Genomic DNA, 23,292 nt, shown 5'->3' with positions numbered 1-23,292 from the left:
AACCAGTTATCTATTCTTCCTTTCCCCTTTGAGAATGTTGCGTTGCTCATCCATAACCGCATCCGGAGGAGCAGCTGAGAAATCACCTGCTTGGCTTTCTGACAGATCTAAGATACTCTGTGAATATTCAACCCCAGATTGCCTTCCTCACTGACGCGTGTGTTAAACTGCTGTTGACATCTTCTTTAATCTCTGACAGGAAGCGCACGGCGGCGGGGGCAGCCTCTCACAGCCGTCTTCTCCAATGTTTCATGGTGCCCTCAGCTGGGACTTGTTGTTGCTCGCTTCCCACTGATGCTCTTGTTGTTTGTTCACATCTGAGGACGTGTGATGGAGCAAGTGTGTCAATATCCTCCCCTCCGATTAGTCTTCAGCCACGTAGCACAAAGCCTGTGCACCGGAGCCTGTGGACTCTCTCAGATGGGAGTTGGGAGTAGTGTTGCTGGAGATTGCTGTGTGTGTGTGTTTCTGAGTATGTGGCGTGTGTGCGTGCACTACTAATGATAGTTTGTGTATCCTTCAAAATACTGGTGTTGTATCTCACTACTAGAAAGAAATCCTCCTTTTCGATAGCCCCATTTCTCCCTCTCTGACTGAGCTGATGCAGTGTGAGTCATTCAGTCATGTCCTCCAGGTTGGCCCACATTTCCCCACTAGGAGCCCGTGTGAACCCCCATTCACCTCCCAAGGCCTGCCGGTTTAACGTGCTAAATGTGTTTTCATCTGCACTGCTTTCATAATGACACATTGATTTTGATCACTGAAACACAAGTCAGATGTTATGCAGTGAGCTCATGGTGCCTGGAGGCTCCTAACTAGCAGTTCACAGATCATACCTTGGTGCAAGAAAACAACTAAACGTGTTGGATGCCAAATTATTCCTTCCTAGAAGACCCAGACGTGGCTCAGGGAGAAAACCTGCAATTATTGTATCAGGAGATTTCGGGCTAAACATTCTTTATTTAGCTTGCATTTCAAGAAGTTTGTCTTCAAATATCTAGTGTCTTGTAACACTGCATTTTGTATGTCTAAAGCACTTCCTGTTAGGCGTGTTCCAGGTAAAGCACTATTTTGTTTTAGTTCTTTAATAGAGTAATACAATTATATTGATTTTTCTTTTTTTTTGGGAAGATGTGGCTTTGGTTAAATCTCTTTTAAATAGTGAGAGAGGGAGGTTGTGAGGGGTGTGTTTATCTGTTGTTGCAAAGACGTGTGTAATTTTCATTTTATTTAAGGAAATGGAGCTAAAGCCACATCTGTAGTTTCCTAAGAACAACTGAAATAATACTACCTTTGACCCCCTAATTAATAATGTGGTGATCCCATTTCCATTACTGCAATCGTTTTTCCAAATCACTCCCTCGTTCCCAGGTGTTTCACTTCAATCCCCAGCTGACGTTAGACACACAGAACAAGCTTGTGTCTTAATGAAAATAGTAAGGTACTTACAAACTACAAATTAATATTAATCTATAGGCAAATCCCTATGGGAACCTGTCCATCAACTCTGCCCCTTCAAGGAATTGCACTTTTAAATGGGAATATGTAGGCCTCCTGTTTGCTTTAGTCAAAGATGACATTATAGAGCATGCCACACCTGAGGTCAATTTGGAGTTTAGAAAAAATAATAAATTGGGAAACACTTAACATTAAGGTTATTACCTACCAATATAACTAGGTAGCAAAACATAGTGTAAAACATTGTATATTCAAATGAATTGCTATGCAATTAAATGGTATCGTTAGTGGTATGGTTATTACAAGTGTCAGGAGGCACGGTACGAGGGAGGGGTGCACATCGTAGCGTAGGGGGATGGTGTGAAAGGGCAATGGAAGGCTGTCTTACTCAAATAAGATCAATGTTAACATCCACTTACCTCAGGAAAACCCAACCTCTCCCATACCAAGTTTCATTTGTGTTATAACCTTCTAAATCGTAATGGAACAATATAGCAGGTGATATGCAACGACAATGTTGTTGCTATATGTATTGCTATGGTAGTTAATGTAACATTAGTGTTGACCTAACTTGTACTCCAGTTGTAAAAAATGGGGTGAGATTAGACTGACACAATCTTCTTTTACTGGACACATTCACTGGTACCATACGATCATTGGAACCATATAGTCAGGCCCTATCATTTCCGTAGAGGGTCATTGTGCCCAGTGTCCTACTGGACTGGCCGCTCTGGATAAGAGTGTCTGCTAAATGACTAAATGTAAATGTACTGTCCAGCTGTCGGGAAGGCTAAACACAGGAGCAGAGTTGGGGAGGGACTCACGATTCTCTCTTGTGGTTCATGTAATGGCCGTTGGTGGAGACATGCTGGCTGAGCAGAGGGTTCTTGGGCGGCGGCGGCGGGGACGACAGGTCGAGCCCACGGTGGCCGTTGTTGCTGATGTTGTTCTCCTCCTTGACGTGAGTGTTTGTCACCTCCTTCCACAGCTGCTGAAGCTCTGCTGGAATCATGCCTGAAACAAACAAATTGGATAATTAAATCAATTAACAGCTAATCCAACTCTCTTCGTCGCATAATTAAATCAAAGGGTCTGTAAACAAAGCAGTGTATTAATTAGAAAAGATTTCACTACAGGGTAATGCACTGAGAGCACTTGCCCCAAACCCCCACCCCCTGCTTCTCCTTGTGATCTGAAGCGTGTTTGTATACACAAATCCCTGGCATTCACACACATTTCATGCCCACAGTAAATAATTAACATCCAGACAAGGCATGAAATCTGAATAATCACCATCATTTTCTCTAACAACAGAGAGGGAGAACACACGCACCAAAAGTTTACAATAGCAACACTACAAAAACACGCTACCCCACCTCCTCAAGAAACAGAACCCTGGGGTAATATTCTCAAAAGCGCATTAATGTGCAAAATACTTAAAGCTCTGCACCGCCTCCAATTGACACAGACGACTTAAACCTTATTTAACAAGTCAAGCACACTGTAGCTCACACTGCCTTTGAAAGAAAAAATCCCTTGAAGACAGAAGACATTTTCTTCTGTTGCAAACCCATCCACAGAGCATGTTCTCTGTTTGTGAGTGACAGGGATACTGACACCCTGGGCCGGGTTGGGGATGAGAAAGGATAATGCGGTGTTTGTACACCCCACGTCCCATGTCTGAGAGAACCCAGCCTTTGTTTGCACACAATGTATATGTGAATGTGTCCATCTGTATGGCGTCTGTACCCATGCAGGAGAAGCCTGCTTTCATTTGACATAAATGAGGCAAAAGCTGATAAGGAAAAGAAGATTCAGCCCCACAGGGCTGTGTTCTTTGGCTATTTAAATTGTCAGTCAAAATGTATTTGGCTAACCCATATTTCTAATAGCATATTGAGAGATTCAATATGGGAATGTGTGCAAATTTGTATTGGGTATTCAGATCTGTCCTTAAATAAGCCACATGTTTTAGCTATGGTGAAAGAAGCCTTTGGATGAGCAGGGAATTAAACCACAGAGCTATGGGCAAGACCACTCGTTTAACATTACAATTAATTAAATCCATTCTCAAAATGAGCAGTGGCAAATGAAAGATGATTTGCACATGCTTATCTTGGTGGGTTTAAATTCACTGGATTTTCCCCCCTTTTCTAATCGGCGGCTCTATAGATACCAGAAGTGGTCCTTTCAAGCAGCAGATCGTAGCACATTGTGCAAAATGCTTAGTGTTAATTTATTCCTGTTGTGGAAAATAACTGTGAGGTAAAGATCTCAATACGATCAGCAAAAATATTTTTAATTTGATAAGCTACTAAAGATTTTAATTATGCTCGTAATGGAGAACATTGGCCTAATGAGGCGAAGGACTCTGGAGAGACGGAGGGGCTAAGAACTGTGAAATGACTCTGATAGGATTGCTGTAAATTCACACTAGATCGTTTGCATATCAAAGAGCAGGAAATTATTGCAGGACAAATCAATAACCTTTCCACGTTCCAAGGAGCGTCTTTCCTCCTTCTAATATTCCAGCGTTGCTGCCTCTCCTCCTCCACCCTGCCTGTCTGTATTCTCTCTCATGCCGACATGTACCTCCTTCAAAGGACACAACTGACCAAACATGCCAAATGTTTCTGTTTGGACTGAAGCATGATAATCCCCCATTTGCTTGCCGAACAGTTGCTTAACAGTTGTAATATTAAACTTCTATTGTTGTTTGAGTGGTGTGACGGAGCCTTGGGGCGCCAGTTTCCATGGTCGGGCTGGAAGGGGAAGGTCACTGGTGAAGAGTGTCCTGTGCTTCGACAGTGGGAACAATCATTTTCTCCTCACTTGGTGCCCAGTGACAGTGGCCAATGTATTTTTAGCCTGTGTGCTTGACAGGGCGGCCCACACTCCCTCAATTACCCAGCAGTCCCGGTGACCCCAACGCCACTGTTTACTCAGATGAAACCACAGAGGATAGACTCGTCTGATTAGAGGGGTAACGGACTGGGACCAACCTGTCTCTTCCTCTATGTACCCCCTTACTTCTCTCTCATCCCTCTCGGCTTTACCACACTGTCCTCGTGTGATCCAGCCATAATCACACATGAATGATGCATGGCAAGAAAATGTTACATTACAGGAACATCTCAAATAGAATTACTGTAAAAAAATCAAAAATAAAAATCTGTTTTCCCTAGCATTCCCTAGTGTTGTACATCCACACAGGACCTCTCGGGATTACAGTGGTGGACATAATAACATTCATTTGTAAATCTTTTTTTTTCATCCCCAGTTTGTCTATTCTTTATATGCTAGATTGGTTTATCTTTCCTGTTTCATTTTTCACCACAACTATTCCACTCATTATGGGTCAGATATAAAGACAAGCACTTTAAAAAATGTATGTTGTTGGGACAGTTGATTGATCACTGGCCTCCCAACTCAATTTTACCTCTGCAGGTAGCTCTGGCACCCAGACAGGCCGAGCTCTTCAACCTTTTCCTGTCCTTGTCCCTCTGTACCCAGGTGACCATGTTCAAGCAAGCAGAAAGTTGATTTAGGGTTCATAATGACATCAGTTGCAGGCTATCATCCACCGAATAAAAAATAGCCCCTGTGCTCCTGGCTTTTTAAACTCTGCTGTTACTTCTCACACACTGAGGCAGTGTCATGGGGGGACGGTGACACCACTATTAGTTTATTGTTCCATCAGGCGGGGACCCTAGGTGTACCCCTGTTTATGTTCCTGTAATCACTGCACCCCTTAGGCCTAAAATATGTTCCTTCCTAATGCTGCAGGAACTATAACCAGTGGCATGCTGCTGGACCAATCAATCACTGACATGGCGGGCATATTACCCACCGCTGTCCCTGATGTGCCATTGCTCAGAGAAGGCTTCATGCCTAGCCACATTCTTTGCTTTTATATTACCAACAAATTTGTCTTGTCACTGTCCCGTTGGCCTGTCCTGGACAACTTAACTGATGTTCTCCAGCGGAGAGCGCTCAGTCTGTTACACCACTGCATGGGAGGCCACGGGGCCACTCAGCACACGTTAGCCAATCAGGACAGGCACAGAAAGGGGCGAGCTGTGATGCACACACACACACACACACACACCTGGCAGCTGCACCTGGGAGAGTGGAGCAGAGCGAACAGTGCCGCCTCTCTCACCGTGAACAGGTCAAGAGGAGAGGATTTTTTTTTAGTGGGGAGGGGAGGGGGGGGTGCTGGATCAAATTCATATTTATGGGAGTTATATCCTCCCCAAACACATTGTTGTAATTCATAACAGATACTGTCTGACCGCTTCCAAGACTTTGAACATTAATGTCCAAAGAATTTACCGCAAGAGAAACAAATTAAAGTCCAAATAAAGAGAGCATTTGTTCTCTGCCCAAATAGCACTCTCAAAGTCTATACTCAATTACTCTTAGCACATTTTGGTAATGATAACTCATTGTGAGTTATCAAGTCTATATTTAATGCACATGTTTTAAAGCACTGTCAGGATCTAGACATTTGACTTAAACATATATTATTATTGTTGTGTTGTTATCAATGTTTTCGTTTTTGAGCACACTGCACACAGCTTCATTCTCAGGTTGTGCTGTTAAGACCCTCATTGCGACAGCATATAAACCCACAATATATAATGGACAGATCCCTTTTGGGAATGGTAACATTTTCGAAATATGTCAAGACAATTCTCTATCTGATCCCATGCTTCATTCTTCTTCATCACCCCAAGGCCCTAATAGAGCACAACGACTCCTCGTTCTTGTTGCAGCGTTAACTACAGTGGTGGCTGGAAACTAGAGATGGACGCTCAGCTCTGGAGCCCTGGGCCGCTGATGCATGAACGCGTTTAGTGATGTGGAAAACAGAAAGGTCATCAATAACTTCAAACAGTCAAGCAGAAAATGTGTAAAATAGGAAGGGAAAGTCAGCCTGATGGTAAGTGTTTTAACAGCTGTTTTAGAACACAGTGTCGACCACCAGTGGTTTTCAAGGGCAGCCTATCCAGCTTCCGCCGTGCAAAACTCAAACTCACCAAATATGTGCCATGCCCACACATTTTGATGACTAATGCTAAAGAGAAAGGGTACTTGCATGCCGCTCTATAATCCTATATAATCACTGTTAAAATAAATGATCTAACTGTCTGTTATGTGATTTTGGCAAAACACCTGTTTATTTTATGACAGTAAGTAATCATGTGTAAACAGGATGTTCGGGAACTGTTGTGCAATTCAGTAAAGTACACTAAGCTGCCATATTACTGTTGTAATGCTTTACTCAGAGGGTGTGTGTGTTTGCAAGATATCTGACACAAGGTAATTCAGTGACTTACACTAACAGCACAGCAACCTTCCACGCCTGTGCCTATGGCGATCGTCTGCCAGTGGATGAGTGATTCCATACACAGACCAAACAAAAACATGACTGTACAAACCCTGTTTTTGTTTGCCCATTACCTAAGTTCCCCACGGCTCTCTCCTTTTATCACGCTTATCTTGTTTTTTCAAAACTGTTTGTCTTAGAGCTTGGAATGAATGGTTGATGTCATGTTCCAAAGTATGAAGGAGCCTTTGTCATGGGGCCCTACCCTAAGAAAATATTAAAAAACAAATAAAGACATAAACTTCCTGACTAAACACGTATTGACTCACCAGCAGCGTTAAGACTGATTTCACAATGAGAAGTTTTGTGGCAGTTGAGTAACAATAGAACTAGTCTTCCATATAGCCGAGTTTTAGCAACTGGTCAGATGTTCTCAGTCAGGGGAGAAGGTAAAAGGCAGTGACACAGGAAGTAGTCTAGCACTGACGGACACTGACAATGTCCCATCGGTTAGAGATAAATAACAAGCGCTTGGCTAGCGAGTGAGCAGTGTACTGTAAAAGCGAACATCCTGAAGGTCCAATACACGTCAACGAGACCAGAACTAGTGCATGTGTGTGTGTGTATCTGCAGTGTTCGTCCAGTAGTTAGCACCACAGTGTGGAGATGTGTTGTGGGCTACTGACCCTGGGTGAGCGAGTGCAGGGGCAGGGCGGTCTGGCCAGGCTGGAAGGAGAGCAGGCCCTGTCTCTGGAGGTTGAGCAGGTGTTGCTGCTGGAGCTGCTGGACCTGGAGGAGCTGCTGTTGGAAGGCCAACTGCTGGGCCGACACCTGCTGCTGAGGAGCACACACACACAGACACACACACGGACACACACAGACACACACACGGACACACACAAACACACACACGGACACACAAACACACACACACGGGAGACATGCAGTGAGTTAACACTCATAAAAGTGTGTTCGATGGAAAACAAACACATCCACATAAGAGTACATCTTATCTCTTCTGTACATATTTTGACATCTAAACCTACACTGAAACATGCAAATGCATCAAGTACGCACCTAAGCCAAGACACAAACATATTTTTCAAATGAGAGGCTCAGGGTGCTCTCAATCTACACGGGAACATAGAGTACAATACCTACAGATATAGTACACGCCATAGGAACATACAGTACAATACATACAGATATAGTATATGCCACAGTCTCAGATATAGCCCTTACTGTGTGATTGTGCCTCAGCACACTTTAGACAGGTACAGAATGCATCTCTTTCCCTCTTAATTAACGAGGAGTCAGGAGGCAAATGACAAACAATGAAACAACATAGTTAATCATTCATAATAAGAGCCACAGGATTTTAATTATACCCATTCATAATTCAGCAAACAACGTGTGACTAAATCAGACTGTTTAATAAGCACACCAGCAAGTCTCCCTCTGCTCTCTGAGGCCCAGCACTGAGCTCAGGGACATGTTCCTAGCCTCTGTGCTGTGAGCACAATCACATGGGAGGGAGGGAAGAACAGACATCTTGTTTATCCCCAAGTACCCTGGCAAGGATGCTCCGAGAATCCCTTCTCCACTGATAGATTTCTCACTGAAGAAAGTCAAAAGTGGGAGTGTCCACAACGAGACATGGAGGGGTTCAAATGTGTATAGGAGAGAAGGGTGTGAGGGAGAAGACACAGGAGAACGAGGAAGAAAGAAAGTGAGAAAGAAACAGAGAGAGAGAGAGCGAGAGAGTGATAGGGCTGTGTAGTCAGAACAATAAATAGGAGGAAATTATCTAATATCCCCAATCTTCTCCAAATCCAAACAAATGAGAGATGCTATTTAGATAACAGGGCAGTAGAGAAGGAGACAGACATTTAACCCTTTCGTTCACCACAGATTGGACAAAATATGGGCTGCCACGTCAAAATATGTCTTATTATTACACAAACAACCAGAGATAAAGATCAATCGAGACAAAGCTCACCTTGTTATGCATTTTTTTTTTGCAAATAAAGAGGGCCAAACTAAATAAGCATGTGAGCAGGCAGGATATTAGGGCTCTATATGAGTATACTGGGCCAGTCGTCAGGGGAAGGGGGGGGCACTAAGAGCAGGCCAGGCTGCCAAGCTGTGCACCCCACCCTGTTACCAAACACAGGATACACCACTTTGTTTACTTCTCACAATCGAGCGCATACAAAAAAGGTCTCGGCGCAACACTGCTGTCAGGTCACCAACGGGCGGCTCCGAACCGCTGAAACAGCCAGATAAAACGCTCTCGCCTCCGCCCACCCGGCTCTGCCTGTCAAAGGTCTACCGGCCCCGGCCCCGGCCTCCCTTCCCTTCCCCACACCCAGCCCTGCTCCAGCACTCACTAAAAATAAGGCTCGAAGGCAGTTGCCTGTGCTACAACAGCTTCACGCAGAGCCCCTTCTCATAACCTCTCTCTGATAAGGAGGATTAAACACTGAGAAATACATAGGTGAAAACACAAAGAATTCCTCACTGTAGCAGGCTTTTCATCATAAACAAGAGACTATGTGATCTACACAAAAAAAAAGGTAAATGAGAGCGCCCATTGATAGAGATCTCGTGGAGCTTTCGCTGAAATGTGTGAAACTAGTGGCCTGTGATTTCTTCTGATCTGTTTCTGAGAGCGTGTTCTTTTTCTAAAAGGACCGCCGCATCTCTTGTCTTCAGCAGTTCTCTGTTCTGTTGCTCCTGTCTGACAGCCTAAGACAAAGATGCTAGTGGTATGGGTGTGGGAGTTCACAGGGAACAATGTCTTTCATCAATGCCCTAAATAAATATAGGGTGGCTTTTTAAAACCACAAATTGCAAATGAATTGAACTTTCTCCCCTTCAAACTCCTTTCTTCTGGTCTCATCAGCTGACAGGGACTCCTGTGCACTCCCAGCATGCAGACACATTCAAAACGCCTGCCCAACAGACCAAACACGAGGTTAACAAGAAGTGGCACGAGGGAGAGGGAAATACAGTTACTGACAAATGATAAAGAGTGGCAGTGGCAGGCCTTTATTGTCAAGCTTCAAATATAAAGTTAAACATCTTTGAAAAACTAAATTTTGATGTCTTTAAAATAAAAGAGGCACAAAGCAACAACAGGGGGTTATTGTCTGGCAGCCACGGGGGAGTCACAGCGCAATTCTTATTCTGTCTTTTGATGGCTGCTGGAAATGCCAATGAAAAACAGGGAAGAAAAAAAACATCGGCAGAAGGAGAGCCTCTTGAGGCTGCATCCATTTCCTGTGATCATACATAATACGCTTCAACGTGTTTCGTTTTTTTCCGCGTCATTCAGCTCGTCAATCGAACCTTCTTGTGACTACCCCACTATTTCCAGTTCAAACCTTAACACCAGCCCTAGCCCCAACACCAGCCACAGCCATTGCCTAAACACTAGCCCCAACACCAGCCACAGCCATTGCCTAAACACTAGCCCCAACACCAGCCACAGCCATTGCCTAAACACTAGCCCCAGCACCAGCCACAGCCATTGCCTAAACACTAGCCCCAGCACCAGCCACAGCCATTGCCTAAACACTAGCCCCAGCACTTGCCTCAGCCATTGCCTAAACACTAGCCCCAACACCAGCCACAGCCATTGCCTAAACACTAGCCCCAGCACTTGCCTCAGCCCCAGCCCCCATCCTGTCCCCAGCTCCTCTGGTGTCTACATCAGATGCGACTTGGTGACAGGGCCTATCTGAGGCCAAGGAGCACTGCTGTCATGTTGATTTATGGGAGCATCACACCACAACTTGTCCAAACTGAAGCCTGCAGTTCATTAATTAGAGAGCTGCAACTTTGAAGTCGGTAGCTCCGACAGTGTGTGTGCGTGCATGCGTAAGTGTGTGTGTCTGTGTGTGTGCGCGTGTGCACGTGCATGCTTTAGTAGTGTGTTAGTGTCTTTTTAACATTTGGCTTAATTTACATGCCTTTTTTTTCCTGAGCTCCCCAAAAGTGGCTCTCAAAGGGGAAAAAAAAGACAGAAAATTCCCTGATTGTCTTTGAACTTCTTTTGACCGCACAATAATCATTTCTTTGTCCAGAGTGATGCCTGTATCCGCGAGTCATTAACACGCATTGAGCGGCCGCTGATGAGCAAGGCCTGCTGAACTGGAGGGAGGGAAGGAGAGAAGAGAGGGAGAACAAGAAAGAAAGAAAAAAATAGAACGCGCGCAACAAAGCTGGGAGCGCTCCCTCCACTGATATCTCACAACTGCATGCCTCCTCTCCCTCCATTTCCATGTTAATTACCAAGGAAGCCTCTCAGATTTATATGCTAGACGTTTCTGCCATTCTCCAGCCCTCTTTTCATTATGTCCTACAAGGGGCTCATGCCAATAGCCCTCTCTTTGTTAGAAGACTCTTGTTTACCTAAGACAAATCAGCCCAAACATACATTATTGCGTTAGCCCCCGTCTCAAGAGCAGGAATAAATATTGTTGATTTAGTCTGTTACTACTGCTATTTACCCTCAGAGCCTACATGCTAATCAGAAGCGGGAGTGCTCTTGATTCTGAGTTTTCTCCTTAAACTGCAGCCTGAACAGATGGGTGATCTGAGGAGAGGAGGAAAGGAGAATCGAAGGGGTGCAACAGAACACCCGTGTTGTCTGGTAGGGGATAGTCTGTGGGTGATGATGAAGATGATGATGATGATGTCAGCATACCTCTTTACTCTGCTTGCCGGCATGCTGCTGTTGGATTAGCTGGAGGTGGAGCTGTTCCTGCTGCTTCTTGTAGAACTCTTGGAGTTGCTGCTGCAAATACATGGGAGCTAAGTCTGAGTGGGGGCTCATCTCTCAACCAGACACACCTAAACCTGGTCCTGAGATGTGTGGCACGCTCCGGTGGCACACACACACACTCTGATGTGCAGTGGCGTAAAGAGGCTCTACTGAAGTGAGTTTGATGGTAGAGTAGATATGAAGCCGACCGTGCGCATTTGAGTTTGTTGATGACTGCTGGTCATGTGGGCGATGGCTTGTGTGTGTTGTACCTGCTGTAACATGAGGGCCTGTTGCTGCTGCAGGAGCACCTGGAGCTGCTGGGGGCTCAGGACCTGCTGCTGGAGGATCTGCTGCATCTGCTGGGGGGTGATCACCTGGGGTGTCATCATAGCCACTGACACTGGGACCTACAGTGTGCACACACGCACGCACGCACGCACACAGACAGACAGACATATGCACACGCGCACAGGAGAGAAAGCGGGAGAAAGAAAACGTGAGGTGAGAAGGGGGCTCACACCGGCCCCAGAAACACACAAGGACACATGACGTCGGACACAAGGTGACAAACAAGCGCCAGTCCTGCCAGACGACAGTAAAGAAAGCAACGACACTATTTAGCCTGAATAGAGTACTTGTCAAGGCTGCAGACACTGCCTCAGCCACTGCCTCAGCCACTGCCTCAGACACTGCCTCAGCCACTCAGAGGAGACAGCGGAGGGTAGGCAAGTCCCTGCGCTGGACAAATCACCTGGAGTGTCATCACGCCCCCCCCCTCCCCCTCCCAGCAGTAATGACACCATACTGCACCTTGGAGAAGTAATGACACAAGATGGACAGGCCTCGGAACAAGCCTGTGGAGACTCTACAACCCCTGACCTTCAGCACAACAAGCCTCTCCAGCCTCACAGGACCACTAGCTATGCCCTGATTGCATGCGTTTGGTTCCCTTTTGTTTTCGCGCTCATTGTTTTATGCAAAAGTTCATACCTGTGAAGGCAAATGTATACTTGCTTCAGCGTGGAGGCCTGTAATGTGATGTGAACATATTTCATGAAAACACTGTCAGGGGCAATTTATTGAAGTATAAATACAAAGCGCTGATGTGCCTCGAGGACCTGAGTGAAGACACACAGGCCCCTAACTAACTAACAAAAAAAGGTGTGAGTGCATGACTCTTCAAAACAAGTGATTTGTTATGACACTGAGAGAGCCCCACAGTTGTCAGGGTGCCTTAATTGCTCCGGCGGCGTTGGGGATTCAGAGTGTGTCTGGATGCTGACACTCACTGCTATGATGTGCGATACCATTAAAAGCTCCTTTCGGTGACATTTTAGTGACAAACAGCTACTGAGATGTACTTGATAGAGTCTCACATTTGCAACTGTTAACACGTCTCGGCGCTGGTATGTGTGTGTGTGTGTGTGTGTGTGAGTGTGACGAGCTAAACCTGTGCTTTGTGTCTGAAAGGCGGACGTCGCTGGCTGATAGAGCGGACATTAGGGGTGACAGTTTGTCTTCACCAAGGTTACCCAAATTGTGTCGCGGCCTCATAGCTAATGACACCCCTTTGAATTTTTCATGCATTTCTGAATGTAATTTAGCTGTTTAGAATCTATCTAGCTACTAAGGTGTTCTCTGACACACTCTGCATGCATATCACCTTATTCATTTTCCCCACTGTAACATAAAACGCAAACAAAGCAGGGCCATAATGAACAGCTTGTACTCTGAAAGGGCAGTGGTGTCAAACAGGACGACGTCGATGCTCTCTGTAAACTTCACAGAGAGCCGCGCGCTGCGGCTCTGCTCTGGGCTATGCTCGGCTTCTGGGCGACTCCAGGCGTTTGTCCTCCTGTTGAGGAAGTGGAGGAGGTCCGCTCCACCCTGGATGGGCACACTTCACATTTCTCATTTCCACCACGAGATGAACAGCGAGAGGAGGAAAATGCAATATTAATTCCCCTGGTATTACGTCTTAATATGCAGTCCATCTTGACTTTTTCACATGGCTTGTCCTGTCATTTGCATAGCCCAGACCCCCCGTTCCTCATTTCACAGTCATTATCCACTGATGTCCTTTTTTCTCAGCATCACTAATTTTGATGAACTATTTTGAAGGTCAACCAGGCAGCTTGTCTGGCTACAGTATTAGACCTATACGTGATGTGATCGATGTAGACCACTTTAAGTACGGCCAATGACAATTACCTCACACACACACACAGCGAAGATAAATAATAATGGTTCCTTTTTAGATGCTCTGTATGTGTTAAACTACATGAATTACAAATCTCCTTAAGCCTGGAAATGCTCTGCTTTACCACAATGTTGGGGCAGTACATTTTCCAAGGGTTATGTTCACACGTATAATATTTGTTCTGTCTTTTTTTTATTATACATCTTTGGTGTCACACATTTTATAGAATTTAACATTACGAAAAAGAGAATTAACACTTTAACACATCTTCACACTTCTCAGTAATTTATTTCATTACAAATTGGATCAGAATTTCATTCAGTTAATTGTCTTTTTTTTTTCTTTTTTTTCTTTTTTTTTTACACCAAACAATTTCTACCACATCTTGGTTTCACACCTCGACATGTGAGCCTGGTTCACAGTTACTACTACAAGACCCCCTTCTGAAGACTCAGCCATGACAAGAGGCCATTACAGCCAACATTTATTACCCATTACTACTGAGGTCATTAGCAGCGAGGGGGGATTGTATGCTTCTTAACCTATTGATCATTGTAACTACTACCATTTAATCCTGTGTTGAATGAGTGGAAATCTGCCTAAGCAAAAGGGCTACTAAGGGCCAGGGCGGGAAGGAGCACTTTGACTGAACAATGTTGCCCTGGACGGGGTGTCGGGCTCATTTAACACAAACACAGGACCCGCCACTATTTAAAGCTCTCCCATCTGATGCAACTGGTTTTCTGTAGATAACATCATGAGTCCAGATGACCCACCAGAAGACATGGACATCTAAAGATGGAGAACGCTCTGTCTTTTTCAAAGGGAGCTATGAGCTGAAGAGCCCCTCTGAGCACTGTTCTAATCTACCACGCCAATATGAGAGTGTGAAAAAGAAGACATTCTGAGCATGCCAGAAATAGCTGACGTTTATGAATTTCAGGAAGGTGTGGTACTCTCCAGGTGCCTCGCATACATAAACATCCAAGCCTGGAACATTCTCCCACAGCTGCAGCATGACTGTGGGCAATATACCAGCACAGGCCTGATGGCTAACACACACACACATACTGTACACACACACACACACACATACACGCACACACACACACACACACACACGCACACATACACGCACACACACACGCACACACACACACACACGCACACATACAAGCACAGGCATGGAAACATTAAAACATGAATGGACAAATGTACTGTGTAATGTATTCTATATACCCTGCCTACTGCTGTCATTCTTTCCAATGTGAAAGCTATTAATACATTGATTAGTATAGATGAGAAACGCTAAATACGGCTGTATGTTTACAAAACAATATAACAATTTTTTTTTTTTTTGGTGAGTGTTTTTTTATTAAACTATCCGTTTGTCCCGATAATGGTGACTGTAGCATGCAGGAGACCAGAGATGGACATGCTAATGGTGAGCACAGACACACACACGCTTACGCACACCCATATACAGTATGTGTACACACATAGTGAAAGGAGCCACAGCTCTAGTTAGGGCCTTCTTTAAAGGACACTAAGACAACTTTTCTTTGTGCGTCACCACCTCTGAACAAGCATGGAGATGATATTCTAATGAGGAAACATGGGCTACACATCTGACGATGTTGGAAATTCACTGATTCAGACTTAATGAAGACACTTTCCGAGCAGCGATCCCCCCACAAGCCAAAGGTCACAGCGTGGAGAGAGAGAATGGGGAAGCAGGCCGGCAAAGGGCTAGCCTTCCTGTGTGTGCTGGGGCAATTAAGGAGAATAGAAAGAGGAAAAAGAGCCAAACTTCAATGAGACCGTGGCAGACATTAAACTGGCCATGAAGAAACAGGTTAGATGAAGAAAAAAAGGATCATAATACAATTTTTATGTGCGCTCCCTGGTGTCGTCTTGTTTTGTAAAGGACATCAAATAGAATTGAGAAGTAGAAAATAACAAGCCCTTGAGAAATCAGAGGGGCCTGTCTGATTGAAGCTGTTGGTTGGTTTACCTTGGCCTGAGACAGTGGAATAGTAATGGCGCTCCATCTAGAACAGCGTACGATCTCTAGCATGAAAATGTCTCCAAAATGAAGATTTCACGGGACGCATTGTACTGAAGTGATGCATGAACATAATTAGTCCTCAACATGGTCGGAATGACTCATTCTCCTTCAGGTTTATTGAAATCTCAGAGGTAGATATCATTTTAGATAACATGTCAGGCAGATTTGGCCAGCATAAAATAGGACTGAATAACAATTATTTCCTACAAATAATGTAATAGTAGTACGATTACTAATAATTGTAATACAAATTCCAGACGCAATAATAATAATAATTGATCAAATAAAATATTGATAATCACAACAATGTGAAATATATCGAGTAAAATAGTTGTTATTAATACTTATTTATTGCTATTGGTGTGAAACAATCCCTGGCTTTGAAATACACAGAGAGCAACAGAATACAGGACTGCCCATCCTGATTTGGTTTAGCTCTCTGTAATTCCTCTCTGTCATCTAAATTCAAGCTGCTTTAAAAACGTTTACAGTTCAGATAAACAGTATAATCACGGTCACATTTTCTTCCCATTTGCTATATATATTCTGAGAGGGGATCGAAGTTATATGCAGCAACTGTAAAAACAAATCTCAAGATTGAATTTTAATTAACTTTTAAACCACAAACAAACAAGTTTCCAGCAAAGTTGCGCCAGTGTTCTATAAAACAAACAAACTACACGGCGAAGTGAGCAAGCCTCTCACCCTAACAATAACAGCTGAACAGTGGTGGCGGCTCTTTCCCACACTCTGGGCAACCGCGACTGCAGGTGCCCACTGCTGAGCACGGAGCAGAGGGCATGGCCCCTGGTCTAACACACACACACACACACACACACTCCACACTCAGTGAGCCCCTTTCTCAAGAACCAAAGGGAGCAAAGAGCAGCTTAGCAAGTCGCGTAATACTCACACAAAAACACAGATGTTTTTCTGTACTTGATAAATAATAACTGTCATGTGTTTTCAGTGATTTCTTTCTTTAATATTAACACACAAAAATGCAACAACGAAACAGCAATCATTTCCTGAATAATAGGGTTTACCCAGAGAGATGGCAAGCCCTTGTGAAGTGATCTCTTGTCACTCTTTTTGACCTTTCAAGCCACACCCCCTCATGCAGATTTCTAGGCACTTCCCCCCCAGTTTTAGACGTGGCACTAATAGACTAAGTCAGAATTTACAATCTACGACACCCCCATGCTCGCACCCAAACTGATGCCTGGCCACACCATGGCCCCCTCTTCATGCCGCCGGGAGTCAGATTTATAGTTCACCAGCTCAACGCCGTTACGCAACACCGCGTGCCCTCAGATGCATTATTTGAGTGAGTTGAGATTTAATTAAGATCACAGCCTCTAAAATCCCCTTCAGATGAAAATTCACCCAAAGACAATGGCTGACATATCCTCATGCAGATAGTTTCCATTCTCTGCAGAACAACAACGCAAACCTAATCCTTGTTTCCATGACGGCAGACAAGGGGACCGCAAATTGTGTTGCTTTTGCTTGTGTTGTTGTCTTTTGTGAGTCACAAAGAAAACATGTAGCCAATAAATAATAATGAACAGCATAGATAGTCAGCAGCTGGCTTCCAGCACAGCATGTCATTCAGAAATGTCTGAATCCAGCACATGCACTATATGAACACCTCTGCTTGTACTGTACAAGCGTCAAACACAGAACCAGTCAAAATCAGGTTTTTTTTTGTAGAAGGTGCCAAGTGAAAAAACAGAGAATAATAATAATCATAATTTTCCAAACCATGCTGTAAAACTTTTAACCCAAACCATCACTGGCCTTTGAAAACATGACATCTTCAGCGGTGAGATAATCTGCCTATGTGAAAAAGAGATGCTTTTTGTGGCCATGAGCCCTAAACAGTAATGCACCTTGAAAAATGAACAAAGGAATGTTTCCATGAAAAAAATAAAAAAAGGGGGAAAAAAAATCCAATCCTGCAAGTCGGGGGGCAACAGAATAGAGCAGCTGGTGGTTTTCTGTATCACCGCTAAACTATTCCCCCCCCTTCTCTCTCTCCTGTCTCTCTCCTTCTCTCTCTCCCCCCCACTACAAAGCAGTGGCCGGTCCTGTAAAGGATATCCCTGAGTGCTGTGGGCTCTGGCGGCTGCCCCCTGTGCCCCCCTCTCAGGATGCGGGCTAATATCTGGTTGCCTATGTCATGGTTTAGAAATGACAGGTGCTGGCAGCCTCTCGCTTTGACAGGCCACTGCACAAATAACGGCCCTGCCTGAAAGGGCTAATGCACTACTAATGAACAATAAATCAACTTTGATTACAAACTGTCAACCCAATCAGCTCGCACTCCAGCTCTCCCAAACTGCGAGCTTCAGCGCAGCTGCATGGCATTACAGTGCACACGGGCTGTTTAGGCTTCTCCACCCCCCAGTCTGATCTTTACATTCTCTGCCCCCTCCAAGACAGACACACTCACCCACCTCTCAACCAGCAACACCAGCTGCTGAAAGCAACCACCTCTACTAGTGTTGTGCCGTAGCTGGGTAACTGAACAAACACAAAAAGGGCACTGTCGCCCAAAAGTAAGTTGGAGCAAGTGCATACTGAGTGAAAGGCACATGGAGCTCCCACATCATGAATATGATCACAAACAGTCTGTCTGCTGTCTTCTGTGGAAACACCTCAGGGAGGGTTGGTGGGGCTCAACCCGTCCACCAAGAAATACGAGGAAGTTGAAAAGTGGTTCAACTCTTATCACCCACTACCACTCCCCCTTTACCACACACACACACACACACCGGCACACAAACACACACACACACACCGGCACACACACACTATGTGCTCAAACAGGTATAAATATTTCAAGAAGATTCCTTTGCTGACATGTAAAATGATTGCATCTCTCTGGCATGGTTTGGTGGTGACAGTGTCAAATATAGAGCTGTCCCTGGCTCTTCCTTAATGTCAAGTGACAGAGTGAGAAGAGGATCTGCCCCCTTCACCTCCATGTCCCTCTCACTTGACAACTACACGCCTCACAAACACACACTAACCAAGTGGGGCTCATTTTACTATGTAGCTCAGTACTACAGTACAGTAAACACTCTGTTTAAGCTCAGTGTGTGGTTCAGTTTAAGTTAAGCATATTAACCTTACACAGCATTTAACACTTCTGAAGTGAACTGACAGATACATGCATATTTTTTTTTAAATACAATTAAACAAACAAACATGTCCTTTGCCTTTCAGAAAACTTTCCATAATGAAACAGTGAAATGCACTAAATCCTGCTTAACTGGTTAAAGAGTCTCAGAGATGTAAACAAAGCAAACACAAAAAAACAAAAACTGTAACCAAATGATCCACAACTACTGACAAACATGAGCAGCTCTTTTGTTTAAGACTACTTCAACACAAAATCTAAGTATAGCTACAAAGTCAATGATAACCACTAAGATAAGCAGACATGATCTCAGCCCAAACAATGTAAAAAGCAGACAAGTCCACACATAAATCCCCCACGTGTGTTTGCTGGATCCTGCCTTCAGGACAAGCACGTCCTCTGTCCCTCTATGTGTAGCACACCAAATCAACCGAGATCAGTTTCCCTCTTCAACAAACTGCAGGACAACATTAAGCAATTACAATGATACAACAAGACCAGATAGAAAATAAGCCTCTATTTCTATTCCCTGGTCAAATTAAATTGTCAAGTTTTACACAAGAAAGCTGGCAAAATTGCAGAATCAATCATATTGACAAACCTGACAAACTCCATTTAGCTGGCAGGATAAACAGAGAGCTGGGCCGTGCGGTGTGGAGCGGAGCGGAGAAGAGCGTCAGTGAGAGAGAGCGCGCACGAGAGAGAGAGAGAACGCGAGGCAGGCAGGCGGGCGGGCAGGCAGGCGGACGCTGCTGTGCTGTGGCGTCTCCAGCCTTCCTCGGGATACAGACAGATTGCACGCGCAAGGTTGCTCCCTGGCTGACAAGATACAAAACTATCCAATCAACCACGCCCTTCTCCACCAATCACAACCAGCCCCCTAAACATAATCAATTCAAATGGGCCACACAATAGGGTGCCGCGGGCCGGGCTGCAGGTGAACCCGTGCCTTTGTGTGGGGCCCCTTTAAAAAAAGAAAGAAAAAAAGCCACAGTTGACGGCTGTTAACCCTTTGACCTCTGCCAGGGCTCCGGCCGTGCTATTGAAACAATGGAAGCCTAAAGAAAAGAGGCCCTTTAATTAAACAACAGATAAGTAAACACAGCTATCCAGCCAAAAGAGAGAAAGAAACTAGTCGGCTATCAGCCCTTTATTGTTCTGATAAATGGAATTGTTTACAATGCAAGTACAAAGAGCAAACCTCATTTTAAATTCTTAAACAACAAACGGCCATAACAACCGAGAGGCTTTCTTCTTGTTGTTTTTGTTTTGTTTATTTTTTGAAGCCGTGTCCAATATGGAATTGTAATTCATAAATACAACTTCCTGAAAAATATAGATTAAGAAATGTGCTATTTTAAAATGTTATTGTGCATAAACAAAGTTATTGTCATCCACTGTTTAACTAATTTTGCATACAAAAAACTAATTTTGCATACAAAAAAATACCATGTGCAACACAGAACATTCACAGAATGTTTATGATGCGTCTCTTCAACCATTACTTCTAACTATCAAAATTAATCCCGAAATTGTTTACCTGTACAGTACAGCAAACCTATCGCACCCATTCCAAGTCAATGAGGGGAATTACAGTAGCTGTCATGATATCATACCACGCTTTAACACCCATGTGCACCCAAGAGAAGACAGGGGAAAGGGGAAAACAGGAGCCTGCCCCCTACTGGATATTTATGAATTACATAGAAGAGAAATAATAGAAACAAAAAATATGTTAAACTTTCAATTTTTCTCATATGTTCAGCAAAGGAACAATTCCTCAGAAATTAACATGTGGTAACTAATATCTTGAAGCTACAAATGTATCAAGAGGCATGATCTGAGCTGACAAACCGACAATCTAAGATGCAGAAGTCCTCTATTATTAATAAAGCACCATCCTAGATTAACACCTCACTCTGTTAATCACAGAATTAATAAACACAAACAACAATAACATAGCCATACAAAACCCTGATCATATCCATGTCCATAAAACCTTGGCCAAAAATTAGGGAATGCTGATGGAATCCATTCCAGTCCACAAATACACTGGTAAAATAAACAGAGACCCTGCATAACATACCACTGCTCTCATCTGCTAACTACTAACAACAAGCTCTGCTAAGCCCGGTGACCTATATAAATTATTGACTGCAAGACCTCAAGTGTCAAAAGTGACAATTCCAATACATATCTTAGTGAATAATTAAGTAGAAGAAAAGGCTCTTTATTTTCTATCTGACACACTCAGATAGCTCAGACAAAGACACACACAAGAGAGACACACAAGCGCAAGACACACAATATACACTCTCGCACACACACACACGCGCGCACACACACATGAACAAACACACACAGACACACACACTGACAGCGGTCTGTGCTCTGGCCATACTCCTCTCCCCAGCTCACTCCCTGGGGTGGCATGTCGGCATATTCTCAATAAAACACCTTCTTAGCAGTAATAGGCCACTGTTCTCATTTCAATGTTCCCAAAGGCCTCATGATAAATTTAGCAGACATACAGTTCAAGCCTTTCCTCTATTCTCCTCACACTCTCTCTCTCTCTCTCTCTCTCTCTCTCTCTCTCTCTCTGTGTCTCTCTCTGTGTCTCTCTCTGTGTCTCTCTCTCTGTGTCTCTCTCTCTGTGTCTCTCTCTCTGTGTCTCTCTCTCTGTGTCTCTCTCTCTCTCTCTCTCTCTCTCTCTCATCTCTCTCATCTCTCTCTCTCTCTCTCCGCTCTTTCTCTCTCTCTCTCTCTCTCTGCTCTCTTTCTCTCTCCAACACTTTGCTATGGTCTGCACTGTGTGCAGTAATTACACACATGTATTGATACAATACACACTGTATACATTTTACCAGCAATGTTTTACAACACACCGATAAGCATCAATATCACTGATCCCTCAATTTATTTTCACCCAGTGTCTTTATGGTGGTTTACAAAGACTACTGAATGATTGTGCTTCTGACAGAGTGGATGACATAATAAAAGACTCCATTTCCTGCCTGAGTTACAGTGAAAGTATGAGTTAATGTCTCGTCTGGCTACGGGTCTGCTGTGGTCTGCTGTGGTCTGACTGCCTGGTAAAAGACAATGACACAACCAATTCCTGTCACACAGATCTCGAACACACACAAGCATGGTACGTGAATGGACTGCATGGCAAGTATATTTAACCCACATGATACACACCCCCCCCCCAAAAAAAATTGCGAGGAACAAATGTTTGATGCTTACACTGAAAGTAACAATGGACATGTCTAGCATGAGAAAACAAACATTGTCTCCATCTCTCAAATAAAAGTACACTACAGTTTACTGTACCGGTTAATGAGCTGGGTGTGAGACTCCTCAAACAACAGCTGGCATACACAGCATGTCAGAGTCTGAGGGATCGGAATGTACCGGAACCTACAAACATACACACATTTGGCCCCATATATAGTTAGGTATTGAAGACGTAGTTTATAAAGACACTGACACATGCATAACAACACATGAAATCAACCAATGTTAGAGTAAGTCTTACATGATGACATGTGTTAGAGGCATCTAATATGTATGGGTATGCATGTTATTTACTTTTCATCTTACAAGTCAGCAGATGTGTAGTCCTTATTTGCCAAAAAATATTTCCTGAGGTGATATAGCAGCCAGCGTACCAGCCAAGCCTGAGTTTCACTGTGTTCCATTTGCTGTGGTTTTCACTTAGTCAAAACGAGAACTCTTTCAGCCATGTGCAAAATTAATTCAGGGGGTGGGGGAATTTGGGCCCTTATTGTTTGGTTGATTTGGGTATTTTTGCCTCTATATTGAGACACACAACACGTTTTGACATTTTGTTTAGGAAAGTGAAGGCAGTAGGTGAGTTATGTATATAAACTGTGACATTGTTCTCCATCTATGTCATGGAGCGTCTGTACCAAACATAATCCTCCTACACACAAGAAGCAACTGAGGATGTTTACTTTACAGTTGCCTACACATTCAGCCCCCAATAGTATTTCCCTTCCATTAGTTCAAGAACAACCACACCCAAGTCCAGAGCGGAGAGGGGTGAATGCAAGGTGTGATCAGTGCAGAGAGGAGCGGCTGCATGCTGCATGCATGTTGTGCGGAGACGCACCGTGAGTCAGTTGGTAGAATGTTCCACATACAGTACGTGGATGATGGTATTTATTACCACTCTGGCTTCCACTTCCCCCATCCGCCCATGCACCGGCCCAAAGGGCACGTGAATGACTCCCAACAACCCATGGCTGACTCAAGACACGGTGCTCGAGAAAGATGGGGGGTGGAGTTTGAAGAG

The 23,292-nt window shown here is 44.1% G+C and overlaps 1 protein-coding gene across 11 annotated transcripts in view; it reads right to left on the bottom strand.

The window, feature by feature from the left end:
• The window catches only part of foxp1b (forkhead box P1b), a 129,530-nt gene that overhangs the window by 22,490 nt on the left and 83,748 nt on the right, over positions 1-23,292 (bottom strand). For 7 of the 11 annotated variants that reach the window (XM_084704634.1, XM_084704624.1, XM_084704625.1 and 4 more), the window contains 4 exons: positions 11,831-11,968; positions 11,502-11,591; positions 7,477-7,627; positions 2,283-2,472 (listed from right to left, as the gene is read on the bottom strand). In XM_084704634.1, coding sequence (XP_084560760.1) covers positions 2,283-2,472; positions 7,477-7,627; positions 11,502-11,591; positions 11,831-11,968 — 569 coding nt within the window. Of the gene's footprint in view, positions 1-2,282; positions 2,473-7,476; positions 7,628-11,501; positions 11,592-11,830; positions 11,969-19,575; positions 19,735-23,292 lie in introns of those variants that run through there. The other 4 variants (XM_084704633.1, XM_084704631.1, XM_084704629.1 and 1 more) reach the window with 4 other exon arrangements.

This window comes from Hypomesus nipponensis, chromosome 9 (genome assembly GCF_054491055.1).
Source record: "Hypomesus nipponensis isolate SF chromosome 9, ASM5449105v1, whole genome shotgun sequence".
NCBI classification, from domain to species: domain Eukaryota; kingdom Metazoa; phylum Chordata; class Actinopteri; order Osmeriformes; family Osmeridae; genus Hypomesus; species Hypomesus nipponensis.
Note: the sequence above shows the minus strand (reverse complement) of the source record. Positions and strands in the feature narration are given on the sequence as shown.